We start from the raw sequence: 12,886 nt of genomic DNA, 5'->3' as shown, positions 1-12,886 counted from the left end.
CTTAGATGGGATCATTATCTCGTCGATTGATTGCTCGGGAAGCGGTTCTATGCGAAGGAAATTTTGGCGAATTGCAGTTACGAATGGCCGCACTTTGAACAGTTTGTCATATCCTGGTTCATTTCGTTGCTTCATTCTAGAATTGTCGGCGAAATGCAGCATGCGTTTTATTTGTTCAAAGCTGTTCCTTGTCATGACGTCTGCAATCGGTGCGTATCTGGTAGCAGTTCCCCAGTTCATCCTATAGTTGGGTACTTTATGTATGCCCATTAGAATCAGCATACCCAAGAACTGCTCGATTTCATTTTTACTAACTTCGATCGATTCGCCAAGCTTCTCTGCCGAATACAAATTTGTTTGTTTGGTTATGTTTTCAATGATTTCGTCGTCGAACAATGATCTGAAATATTGGTATGGAGTCCATGTTTTTACCGAAGGAACAGAGAGTGTCAAACCACATGGTGGAACTTCTCGCATTTGTACATCGTTTGCAAGTGGTTGCCATCGAGGTTTGTGGCGTTTTTGCTTTGCAGCTGTAGCCCGTGTTGTCATCCGGCTCTTCTTTGTTTTCTTGGCAGTTGATTTATTAATCTTTTTCGCTTTGGGTTTTGAAGAAACGGAAGGAGTAGAATCGGGTAGAATGATTTCGTCCTGATGTTCAGTGTCAGATCTCCCATAAAACCGAGAAGGATCGATCGGCTTCACGGAAGAGTTTTCTCGTTCTTCGTCTTCTGATCCGCTGAGAAAATCCACTTCGGACTCATCCCCTTCTATGCAAATCGCAAGGACATTTTCAGTGTCACTATCTACAATTAATTAGGAGAGAAATAAGCAATTAATGAAGGAAATTGATACACATTTGTAGCCTCAGTTCAAAAACGCAAATATTTCTAACCTGGATCAAGCTCCGGCGCATCTGCAAAAGCTCGGAAGTACCTCGAAACTTCATCGTTCCGGGTGTTTTCCAATGACGGAACTACACACTCGCATTCGTCTTCCGAAAAACCAAAGAATTCACTTTCACTGCTGCTCATTTTTCACGAAAATTGCCTTTCGTTACTCACGACAAAATTTCAATTAGATGGTAAACAACACTTTCGTACGCGGTCTGCCTGGGGTGAACACAGAACAACCCTGATAAAAAGTATCATAAAAATACGATAAATTTTATTGTTACAACACCATTTTTTCGAAAAATATTCACCATTAAACATATTGTAATTTACACAACACACTCACCATCACCCCTATTGTTCTATACCATTCGGCGAATGGTAAATGGCACTTTTACAATAAAAAATGGTGGTCGTTATGTATCTTAACCATAAAATTTTGAGAAAATTTTCATACACTTTTTCGCGAAAAACAATAGAATGTATTGTGTTTTTATGAGACATTTTTAGGGCAATTTTCAAAAGATAACAATATATCTTAATGTTTTTTGATTGTTCTTACAATACAAATACAATTAATTGAATGGCGTCAAATGAATCGTTGTTACAATAAAAATACAATAATATTTGTTGTTATTTGTAAGCAGTTTTCGCTTTTGAAAATCCATAGAATTTATATTTCCCGCTAACATTTATATCCAGCATTTCCGAGCACTAACGTCCTCCAGAATGATATGCACATTTTATGATAAGAATCAAATACTCTGATGTATGTCTGGTATGTATTGCTTGGCAGCTGTTGATAAGATCTATCTTCAATCTTTTCAAATAACTGCCAAATATCACAAGTCAGACCTCAGGTCGTATGATCCATACCATAAATCGTTCACAATTCATGTGGCCATTAGTATCTGTAAATGCTGGAGAAAAATGTTACCGAGAAATATGAATTCTTTGGTTTTTCAAAGGCGAAATCTGTTTACATAACAACAAATATTATTGCATGTTTATTTTAACATCGGTTCAATTGACCCCATTAAACTAATTGTATTTGTATTGTTATCAATGGCAGTTTACTATTTACTAGATTCCTTTAATTTATTGGAAAACATTAGAAAAATCATTGTTCATCTTTTTCTTGTCTTAACATCCTCACTTGGCTAAACCTGCTTTTCAGCTAGTTTTCTATAAGTACTTCCTCAATTATTCATTGAGAGCTTCCTCTGCCAACACGGCTTGACGTCTGTCAGTTTTAGCGAATAACATTCGATAACCGAAACATCTACTGTATTCAAATTTAAAACGAAAACTTAAAAAAATGTGTCAAGTGATTTTGTATTTGATTATACAAACATGATCCAAGCAACAATAATACTTATTGTTATTCATTTGTTACAAATTGTTTTTAAGTGTAATTAAGAAATAAACTCTTTTTTAATAAAAAGTCCATGAGAACTTTGCAGGCACTTTTGCAACTATTTAAAAACAACTTAAATTAATTTTTACTGATAGTAACTTTAAATTATTATAGAACTATTGAAAAACAATCGAATCAATCAGTCACTAATAAAGCTAATGTTCACTTATTGTACGAACTATATGGGCTTGATTTCTATTGTAAAAAGTAACAATATATCTACTATGTGTTTTATTGTGAACAATAAAACCAGTCATTTGTTAATAATATTTACCATGTAAAGAATGGTAATTTTTTATCCGGGAAGAGTGATGACGCAATGACCGTCAAACTTTTTTGTTGTCATCTGCCCAGTGGTGCTCTGATGCACCATTAATTAAGTGAAGTTTATGACCAAAGTAAGCGTTGATTTTTTAGTTTTATTCTTGATGTGCATTGGATACACTCATATTGTTATAAAAGTATTTTTGTCAAAATCTTTTAAGAGAAAAAACCATAGTTTCTAAATTGTTGAAATCGACATTGAATTATTTTCAGAAAAACATTCAATTTATTATAAGTTTTTTACCATTTTCAAGTTACAAGATTATCCTTCGTATTTTTTTTGTTTGGATATTGTAAATAACGTAAAAACAAAGTTGTTTGAGGTATAGTTTGTATGAATGACATCATATCCTTTGAATATATCACCTTCAAACTTGTGGTGCTCTAGAGCAACCATGGGAAGGAGAGGGTTAAGTGAACAAAATTTCACGTGATTTTTTACACGTTTTCTTGAAACAGAAGATTCTTGTCATCCTTGATAGACTGTCGAAATTGTCCAGACCGAAACAGCTATATTCACTAGCCTAACAGGAGATTCCTCTAGAATTTTATCCAAGATTTCATCTCTCGTTTGTTCCAAAAATGCAATCTTGATTTTCTTCAGTGATTACTACTAGCGATTCTTGTATTCCTCCAGATTCCTTAATGGATTTCTTCTGAGAAATCGTCAGAAAATAATTCAGAAGTTCATTTAGGCGAAATAGGAGTTAAATCTTGCAGAAATAAGTTTCTCAAAGAAGGAGGAGTCGAGAATCTTGGAAAACGATCTGGAGATTTCTCCAGCAACTCCTGAAGGGTTCCAAGAAGAAACAAAAGATTCCCAAAAAATCCTACAGAAATCTCATTAATTCTGAAAGTATCCCTCGAGGAACAATTGGATGATTTCTTGAAAGAACTTATACAGGATTCCTAGAAGGAATTTCTCAAGGATTTCCACAAGGAACTTCTGGATGATCCTCAGGAATGACTCCCCGGAGATTTCTATACAGAACATCATCTCTGAAGAAACTTCTGGAGGATTTTAGGAAAGAATTCCTGGAAGATTACTAGACTGCCTACAGCGAGCATAGGGAGACCACGTAGCACGCTTTGATGATTTTTTATTTCCCCATGGAAATTCATTCCAATCTAGTTCTCCAACTGACAATTTCCCGATTTCCACCTCGAAACTTCAAATTTGTTCGAAGATACACATCTGTTCTGTGCCCAAACTGTACACAACGTCAGCGAGCTGCTTTCAACATAATTCATAAGTATGGTTAATAATAAATTCTAATTCTTGGTGGAATATTTGAAGGGATCCCCAAAGAAACTCCAGGACAAATTTAAAAAGATCTAGGTTGATCCGAGAAGAAATTTCTGATGATATCATAAGAGGCAGAACCTCTTTTCTCTAAAAATGATTCAAAGAATCGTCTAAAAAATGCTTCGTCGTTTATGGACGACCCCCTATCGAATTCCAAAAGATAAACAAGCGACATGGTATAAGGTAATCTACAAGAATAGTGGAGAAAATTCTTGGAGAATCCAATATTCTCGAAAAAAAGACAAACGATTGCTTTGCAAAATTCCTGAAGATTTCCTAGTGAAGCGAATAAAACATGGCAGGCTGCGGTGGGCTGGGCACGTAACTCGTATGCCGGAGGAACGACAAGCTAAAACTATATTCAGCGGAGATCCAGGTAGGGGTCGTCGGCTTCGTGGTAGGCCGCGCACACGGTGGCTTTTTGCAGTTGAGGAGGACTTAAGGGCTCTGAACGTTGAGGGTGACTGGAAGCGATTGGCTCAGAACCGAGACCAGTGGAGGCGAGACCCACCGCTACGTGTTGTAGCCCATCGGGTATCAAGTACTATCCTAATTGAAACTTACTTAGGAATCTTTTAAGAAGAAAATCGTGGAGAAATGCGTTACGAAAGGAAGTAAACACATCCTTTTTTGTTAGGATATCGAAATTACGTTCTTGAAGATTAATCATTCCTGGAAGTATGTCATATTTTAAAACGTAAATCCGAATACTAAAACTGTAATATGTGCCATTCTTGCGTTCAACGAAAATAAATTTCCAAAACTGTGGTCACAAATGTGGTAAAAACCTAAAAACCTCTTGTCGACGTCACAGTCAGAAAACAGTAATTTGAACTGTGCTACCAACTGTGTTAAAAGATATCAAAAACAATTAAATTTCATAATAAACTGCAATTTTTTTTCTTTTGGAATGTGTTCCACAGTAAATCTTCCAATTTATATCAAAATGTTGCAAAATATATTGTCAAAAAAAAATATTCCGTTTTTATCACTATTCCGTTTTTGTCAACTGAAAATCGCGGACCGTGTTGATAAAAACGGAACATACCTGTATAGCTAAGATGCTAGAGTTTTCGCATCCCGATGGCGTAGTGCACGTTCAGCGCGCCTGTGGGTCATATTGACCCCAACATCCTACTACACTGAAAGCAGCCTTGCAGTAATGACAAGCACAACAATGTTTTTAAATTTACCATGGCAAAACATGATCATCGACCCACCAACGCTTCTTGTGTGCGTTTTGTTTCTTCTCACATCAACCGGTTCGATAGCCGAGTGGTAGCGTGCGAGCCTGGTGATGTCAAGGTTCTTGGTTCGAATCCGGTTGCCAACAGAAACTTTTTTTTAATTGAAAATCGAGTCCATGCTAAAATTGAAAACATAATTCTGTTGAATTGAAACGAAACTCAGTCTGCACAAATTTAGTGGCGTTGTGTATTTAAATTGACCCTCAGAATAGTAATTTTCACCGCAAGCCGCCGTTCAGTGTACTCTTTCCTATCTTCAGGTCTAGTGTAGAGGTTTCAACTCTATTCAGAGTGCAGCTAGCAGGGAATGAAATTATCGATCACGATCGCGATCATAGAAAACTCTCTCGCACGCATTATCAGCGAAAAAAGACGTGCGATAAATTCAGACCCGGTTTTCTCCCGAGAATGCGTTCTCGCTCGTCCCGCAGCGCCGAAAATGGATTATCACCAGCAATGAAAAGTCGACTGGTTTGCTTTCTGCTCTTTGTTCGCCTTTCCGTTTCGCCGTCGTCACTGAAGGTAGCTTTTGTGCATCAAATTTCTTCTTCCTCTCGAGCAGCTTGTGTGGTCGAATGGTTATGGTGCGCGCCAAGACACATTTTTGTGGAAGGTCTTGGTTCGAATCCCGTTGGTGCCACAATTTTTGTTATTTGCATTCTGATAATTATCGCGATAATTAACAAGGCGATAAAGTTGGATAGCGAAAATGGCGAGAGCGATTTTCAGTTCTCGGCTATCTTTGGTCGTGGACAACAGCAGCGACCGATAAACATTTCTCGCTGGAAAAAGAATCGTTGAATTGTTCGGTTGCTCGGAAAACGCCAATTTTCGTCTCAATTTGCTGATAATTTCATTCCCTGGCAGCTAGAAACCTACAGTCTAAAAAGTCTTCACGTCCAATTGACGTGAACAATCACGTAGACTTGCGTTTTCACTCTTTAGGCTGCATTCACATGATTCATGTGAAACTCACCTGAGGTCACGCCAAATTCACGTATGTTTCATGTAGCAGTGACCTGATTTATCAGGTATGCAAAAATGAATGACTGCTTTCGCATTGTGAGTGGCCAACATGGCGTCGGTTTGTTTAACTCATCTCGTAATCACAATTTACAAGTTTCGTTAAGTAAATAGGCAAGTTTTAAAGCTTTTAGGCGAGCAATTAGCATGCTTAGCTGGATTTTAGACGTTTCGTGAGATATCTACTACCAATGTGTTGCGTATTTGCAGGAATAAACCTGATCTGGACTGCAGTTGTGCCTAGCAAGGCTAGACTTAGAAGTGCTGGAACTATTTGCCGTATTTGCTGGGTTTCGCAAAATTTATTATTTCATTTTCAATAAAAATAAAATCAAATGAAAGTCTCATTGTTTGTAGTATATGTTATTTTACTTTTGGAATATTATAAATTGAATAAAAAAACAGAACAAAGCTACTGCTCAAATCATGTAATTGTTACATGAATTTCAGGTAACCACAAATCACTCACTTGTGAATTCCCTTACCGTCGAATCATGTAATTCTTACATGAAAAGTAGGATGGACGAAAACTACATATCCGGACCAACAATTGAAAAGGCCGCATCAACATTTTGTAAACAAACATGTTTCTGTCGACTTGAGGCCTTTTGGACTCCACCCACACACCTCACCACCACTAACAGAAAGCGCAAACATCAAGCTTTCTGTTAATGGTTGTGAGATGCGTGGGTGGATCCCAGAAGGCCCTAAATCGACAGAAACGTGTTTGTTTACGCAATGTTGTTGCGGCCTTTTCAATTGTTGGTCCGGATGTGTTTTCAGGTAATTCGGACGTGAAGAATTTTTGGAGTGTAGCAAAAAAAAAAACATTACTTTTGAAAAATCACCATATCATATTTAGCTGTTGAAAGATTTGATTATAATAATAATTTGATTATAATAATAATAATAATAATATGGAATATATAGCGCAAAAACATTTTTTTACTGTGCAAGAAGCGTAGAAATTTGAAATAAATACATTATTTTTTTTTGTCTTGATCCACGTTGTTTGTCTGACAAAATAATTGAAATATTAAAAAAATATATATTGCAGTAGAAAACGGCATTGATCCATCTTGCCCCCACATACCATATACAAAGTCAAGACCAACAATTGAAAAGGCCGCATCAACATATTGTAAACAAACATGTTTCTGTCGACTTGAGGCCTGAATCTGAACTTTTACCGAAAATAGAACAGCTGAATACGGTACTTTATATTTAGTGTGTAGGTTTCATTCAAAAGATAATAAGTCAAAGAAACTTTTGAACATGATTAAAAAGAATTTTTTTCAAAAAAATTTGTATGTAAACTTAATCCAAAGTTGCCAAATTTTCAAAAAATGAATATAAACTTACGGCAGGTAGCTGGAAATTGGGTCGACCAAATTTTAAGATGAGAGCGGTAATATGACCCATTTTCTATTACACTCTGAAAAGTTTTCACGTCCAAGTTACATGAAAACATTGGTAGTTTTCGTCCACCTAACTTTTCATGTAACAATGACCTGACTAGCATGTGGCGGCACTCACAAATGAGGAACTCACGGTTACATGATTTTCATGTGAGCTTTACGGCGATGGTACGGTGCCTTGTTTGAATGTTTTTGCTGATTTCTTTCAAACAATCTAGAAAAAAAACCACATTATTTTTGCTATCCTTCAATTATGTAATACATTATATTATATTATACGTAAGAACTGCAAAAATCGGTAAAACAAATAATTTACTGATTCCTTTGTTGACATCGTTCATGCTTCAGCTCCAAGCGTCGACTGAGTTTGTGCTCCAAGTAGGGTAGGGCGGGGCAAGATGAACACCCTAAGGATCACGTTGAGTTTATTGAAAGTGAACACAATTTTTCAAGGTACCTCTCAGTGGCTCTTTTCTATATCATGTTTTCTACCACCCATAAACATGGCAGGGTTAAAATTCACAAAAAGTATGATTTATTTGAGTATACAAAAAAGATGTTTTATGGTCAGTTCGAACATGCTGCGGGGCAAGACGAGCACCCCTACGGGGCAAGAAGAGCACTTTATTAAAAACTCAATATTTTAACTAAAAATTGGCCATACAGTGGTTGATATAACAAATCTTGTTTATAGCTATGGTACCACGTTCCCAAATTATCAGTTTCTTTGTCGATTATTAAAAAAATGCAGTTTTATAATACTTTATACGAAATGACCCGAAAAACAATGAACGATTATTAAGTGGCTTATTTTTAGAAATTGACGCAACCAAATATTTACAGAGGTTACGAAAACCTACACACTAAGAATAAATCACAGAATTCTGTGAAATTTCACCGAAATCTCAACAGCAGAACTTTCGGTGAACTGTTCGGTGGTTTTTTGATTCACCGAACGATCTGTAAAGATTGCAAATGCTCATCTGTCAAATTCACCGAATAATACGGTGATTTTTTTCACAGATTTTTTGTGTATTTTTTGTTTATCTTTGCAGGTTTCACAGAACTTTCAGTAAATTTTCTACATATTTACGGTGATTTTTTTAGGATAATTGCGGTTCACCAATTATTCTGAGTATCTTATTTTATTAAATCGTAATTAATTTAATTTTATTAAATCGTAAATAATTTAATTTCAATGATCGAAGACACAATAATTGGACGAAGAGTTGTTTTCAGAGGATCTTACGACGAAACGTTATGACGTATCCAAGCCAAGATCCCGGGCACTTCAACCCAGCAGAAACAGCAGATAATGGACTGCAAAAAATAAATATTATTAAAGTGTAATTAGTACTTACGGAAAATACCAACCAGCTCATCGTCCTTATGTTGAAAATCATCCAAAACTTCTTCAATATTGTACTATTCTGATAATTTTCCGATGACAACCCTTGCCCGCAGCTTCATGGAATAACAATGAAAACCCATCAATTTTGTTTTGACAACCCGCGTTGGTAATAGACCGGTTAATGGTTTTACAGAATTTCGGTGAAAACTTTGATGTTCACCGAACCGCAATGTAAAGATTTCATAGAATTTGGTAATTTGTTTATTTTCACCGCATTTCTGTAAAATTTTGACAGCTGGATAGGAAAACATTGAATTTCCCCGAAAGATCTGTAAAAATATATTTTACAGTTTAGATTCGGTGAATTCTTTCACCGAATTCTGCGATTCATTCTTAGTGTGTATGTTTGGCACTATTGAGTGGATTACAGTAATTTCAAAATATTTTCTATACTCTCATCAGAGGTACTCAACTTACCCCAATATAGAGAAATAACTAAAATTGAATAAATTGTAATGTTTGTTGTTAAAAAATATTTTCTAATATAACTTAAAATGCTTTGAAGTGTGCTAGTAATATTGGCTGATAACCAGAATTATGGTAAAAATTTGATTCTGACGTAAAAACCTTATTTTATTTTGATGATTTCTTATAAGAAAATGCTAAAAATCCATGCTATTGACTAATTTGACGATATTATGGCGCCAGCACCAAACCGAATAGCGACGTTTTGACTAGCGACACTTTTCGACTAGCGACACTTTTTTTCAGTACCGGGTGTAGTGCGCTGTGTGCGTTCAATGATGTGCTATTATATACGTCACTTCCGATCAATGTTGTAAACAACCCAAAATTAGCAAAAAATATTTTTCTTAAAAAAGTTTTTCGATTTCCAACCGAACTCATAATATTTTTCAATTTGTTCATTATGAAATACCTTTTATCAGGTTTACAAACAGGATGAACTTTATTCTAACGGATTATGATGTTGTTTGGACAAAATTCATCATAAAAGTAGTAAAACGGAGGGGTGCTCATCTTGCCCCGGTTGGCCATCTTGCCCCGTCCTACCCTAGGTATGTCCGATGGTTTCACTTTATTTCTAAAAACAAATACCAGTTGATAAGAAGAATATTTTTCAAAATATTAATTTTTGAATTGTGTGTATGATTTATTATCTAATACATACCTTTTAATTTCGATTTTTACCGAGGAAATCAAATCAACGAGTAGCAAAACGAGCAAAACTAGTGGGTAAACAATGACGACCGCCATGTTGTGTACTAGCTTTCTGCAGTCACTCAATTTTTCACACATGATAATCATGTAACTGGTACCTGAAATCGAGGTGACTCTGACGTGGCTCTACGTAAGAGTCACATGAATCATGTAAGAAAGGCAAAGTGAGTGCAAGATGGCGTCCACGTGATTTTTCATGTAGATTGGACGTGAAAACTTTTCAGAGTGTAGCTTTCAACTGCTTTTTACAGAACTTAGCTTAAAAATCTAGAAAAAAAGTTAACTTTTCATGTCATCGACCAAAAGTTTGGGGTCACCCCTCAATACATATGATGTATCAGCCAAAAGTTTGGGGTCACTTTCGTAAAACATGGAAAAGTGATTTGGTAATATCTTCGTCATCTATAGTTTAATTTTAATTTTTTTTGGCTCATTTCAAAGATAATTAACTAAATTTACGTTTGATGTCTTTAACTTAACGTATTTAACGATTTTTTTGTATATAAAAATGTTATGTAAAGTTAACACATTTCACCACACTTCAAAAAATGGGGCAACTTTACGTTAAGTTTTAGTATGTAAATTTCAATGTCTATGCAGTAAGTATCATACATTCTGTTTCAAATAAGCCAAGAAGAATTGAAATTTAATGAAAGATGACAAAGATATCAACAAATCACTTTTCCATGTTTTACAATAGTGACCCCAAACTTTTGGCCGATGACATCAAGGATTAATTTACTTAATAACTTTTTTTCAAGAATTTTTAGCTAAGTTCTGTAAAAAGCAGTTGAAAACTAATAGACAATGGGTTATATTACCGCTCTCATCTTAAAATTTGGTCGACCCAATTTCCAGCGACACTGCCGTAAGTTTATATTCATTTTTTAGAAAATTTGGCAACTTTGGGTTAAGTTTGCACACAACATTTTTTGAAAAAGTTTTTTTTAAATCATGTTCAAAGTTTCTTTGACTTATTATCTTTTGAATGAGACCTACGGTTTTGAAATCGGACGCAAATTGGTGAAGTTATGGGCCTAAAAAAATGACATGTTTTTGAGGGGGTGGCCCCAAACTTTTGATCGGGAGTGTAGTTAATTTTTACTGAAATCAATTTATGCCAAACGTTCTTTATGCCAAATGTCCTTTATGTCAAATGTCCTTTATGCCAAACGTCCTTATACCAAATGACATTATTTCAAATCAGGCCAAACATGTCTAAAGGTCCAATCTGCAGAAGAGAGGCTCTCTTTGGTTTCCCTCTCTTTCGTTAATATCTCAGCTGTTTATTTGTATTATGATTGTCGCCTTGCATTGAACGATGGTCAAAACAATCGTCTTTTGATTTGTACTGCAAAAATAGTTGAAAAGTGTACCATTACATTGCAATAATTGAAAGAGAAAGTGAACAAAGAGAGCCTCTCAAATGCAGATAGGACCTATTGAAATGTTTGGCCTGAAATTCTCTTCTGCAACAACTTTATTCGCTGAGCTGAACATCCTGTGATTTTCATCCATCACTCCGCTAAATTTAAATTTACATCCTAATAATTCCTTACTAAATTCCTTTTGTTATCTTGATAATTTCAGAATATTGTGTAAAACGAAATGGAACGAATGGAAGTCGACGTTGTGGATCTGAGCGTCGGATCCGGACGGGACTCGCTCACCATCACTCCGGCCACGGCACGGGATTTGAGGGCGCTGACGCAGAATTCCGGTCTCACCATAACACCGGCACCGCCACCGCCACCTCCCGCTGCACCTTCCCCGTCGGCATCCGGAAGTACTTCTCCCGTTCCGGGAAGGCGCGTTCTGCGTCCGCGTACCGAACCAAAGTCCTACGCGGAAGTACCGGACATTGTGCTACTGCCGGCGAAAGTGAACGGCCGTTCCTACAATGGTGCTGCTGCCGGAGCCCTATCCGAGTCGGAAGATGACGAAATGCCTCCGGTGTTCCCGATCAAGGAGCTCACCGCGGCGGAAATCTGGGAACGTGAACGCGGCTTGCGCAAGCTCCGCGAAGAACTTCGCAGCGAAGAAACCAAACTGGTGCTACTGAAGAAGCTGAAACAGTCCCAGCAGGTGATGATGAAGGAGAACATCATCGTTACGCCGACCAACACGAACATGGCCAACCCGCTGGCGGCGATTCCCACGGCCCTGACGAAGGGTTCGCTCAGTGTGACCCCCACGAACGCTCTACCCTTGCCGGCTCATTCGAAATCTTCCAAATCCGTCGTGGCCGCCCCTCCGATTAAGTGAGTTACGCTCTTATGAGAAGTTTACTGCAATTAATAATTTTAAATGTGTTTTCTATATTTCAGTCGTGGTTCTCCGATAAACATCACTCCCGTTACTAAACCACCCGCAAGGCAGCCGTCTCTACCTGGGGGAGCTACCCTAACGCCCAGCACCCCTGGTCAACGCCTCCCAATGGGGTTGACCCGTACGGGATCTAATCTCACCATAACCCCGTCGGTTACAATCACACCGACGAATGCTCCCTCCTGCAACATGAAGCAGCGTAATGTGAGTCCCCGAGACTGTAATGTTTCTCCAGTCATTCTTGATCACTCTATTTTGCTTCGACGACTATCAGATGTCACTGCTTATTTCACTAACATGATATACTTTTCCATTGTTTCACTATTCTGAATTCCATTCT

General features: G+C 37.0%; 2 protein-coding genes across 7 annotated transcripts in view; one reads left to right on the top strand and one right to left on the bottom strand.

Moving 5' to 3' along the window:
• Positions 1 to 12,886, bottom strand: part of LOC115253479 (KAT8 regulatory NSL complex subunit 2) — a 598,461-nt gene that overhangs the window by 423,876 nt on the left and 161,699 nt on the right. The gene's annotated exons all lie outside the window — the stretch shown is intronic.
• LOC109410789 (transcriptional repressor p66-beta) overlaps positions 1 to 12,886 on the top strand; it is a 41,761-nt gene that overhangs the window by 4,426 nt on the left and 24,449 nt on the right. For all 6 annotated transcript variants that reach the window (XM_062853241.1, XM_062853237.1, XM_062853242.1 and 3 more), the window contains exons 2-3: positions 11,809 to 12,479; positions 12,546 to 12,750. In XM_062853241.1, coding sequence (XP_062709225.1) covers positions 11,827 to 12,479; positions 12,546 to 12,750 — 858 coding nt within the window. In that variant the 5' untranslated portion in view covers positions 11,809 to 11,826. The remainder of the gene's footprint in view (positions 1 to 11,808; positions 12,480 to 12,545; positions 12,751 to 12,886) is intronic.

This window comes from Aedes albopictus, chromosome 2 (assembly GCF_035046485.1).
Source record: "Aedes albopictus strain Foshan chromosome 2, AalbF5, whole genome shotgun sequence".
Classification (NCBI taxonomy): Eukaryota; Metazoa; Arthropoda; class Insecta; order Diptera; family Culicidae; genus Aedes; species Aedes albopictus.
The sequence above is the reverse complement of the archived record's forward strand: the minus strand, read 5'-3'. Positions and strand labels throughout refer to the sequence as shown.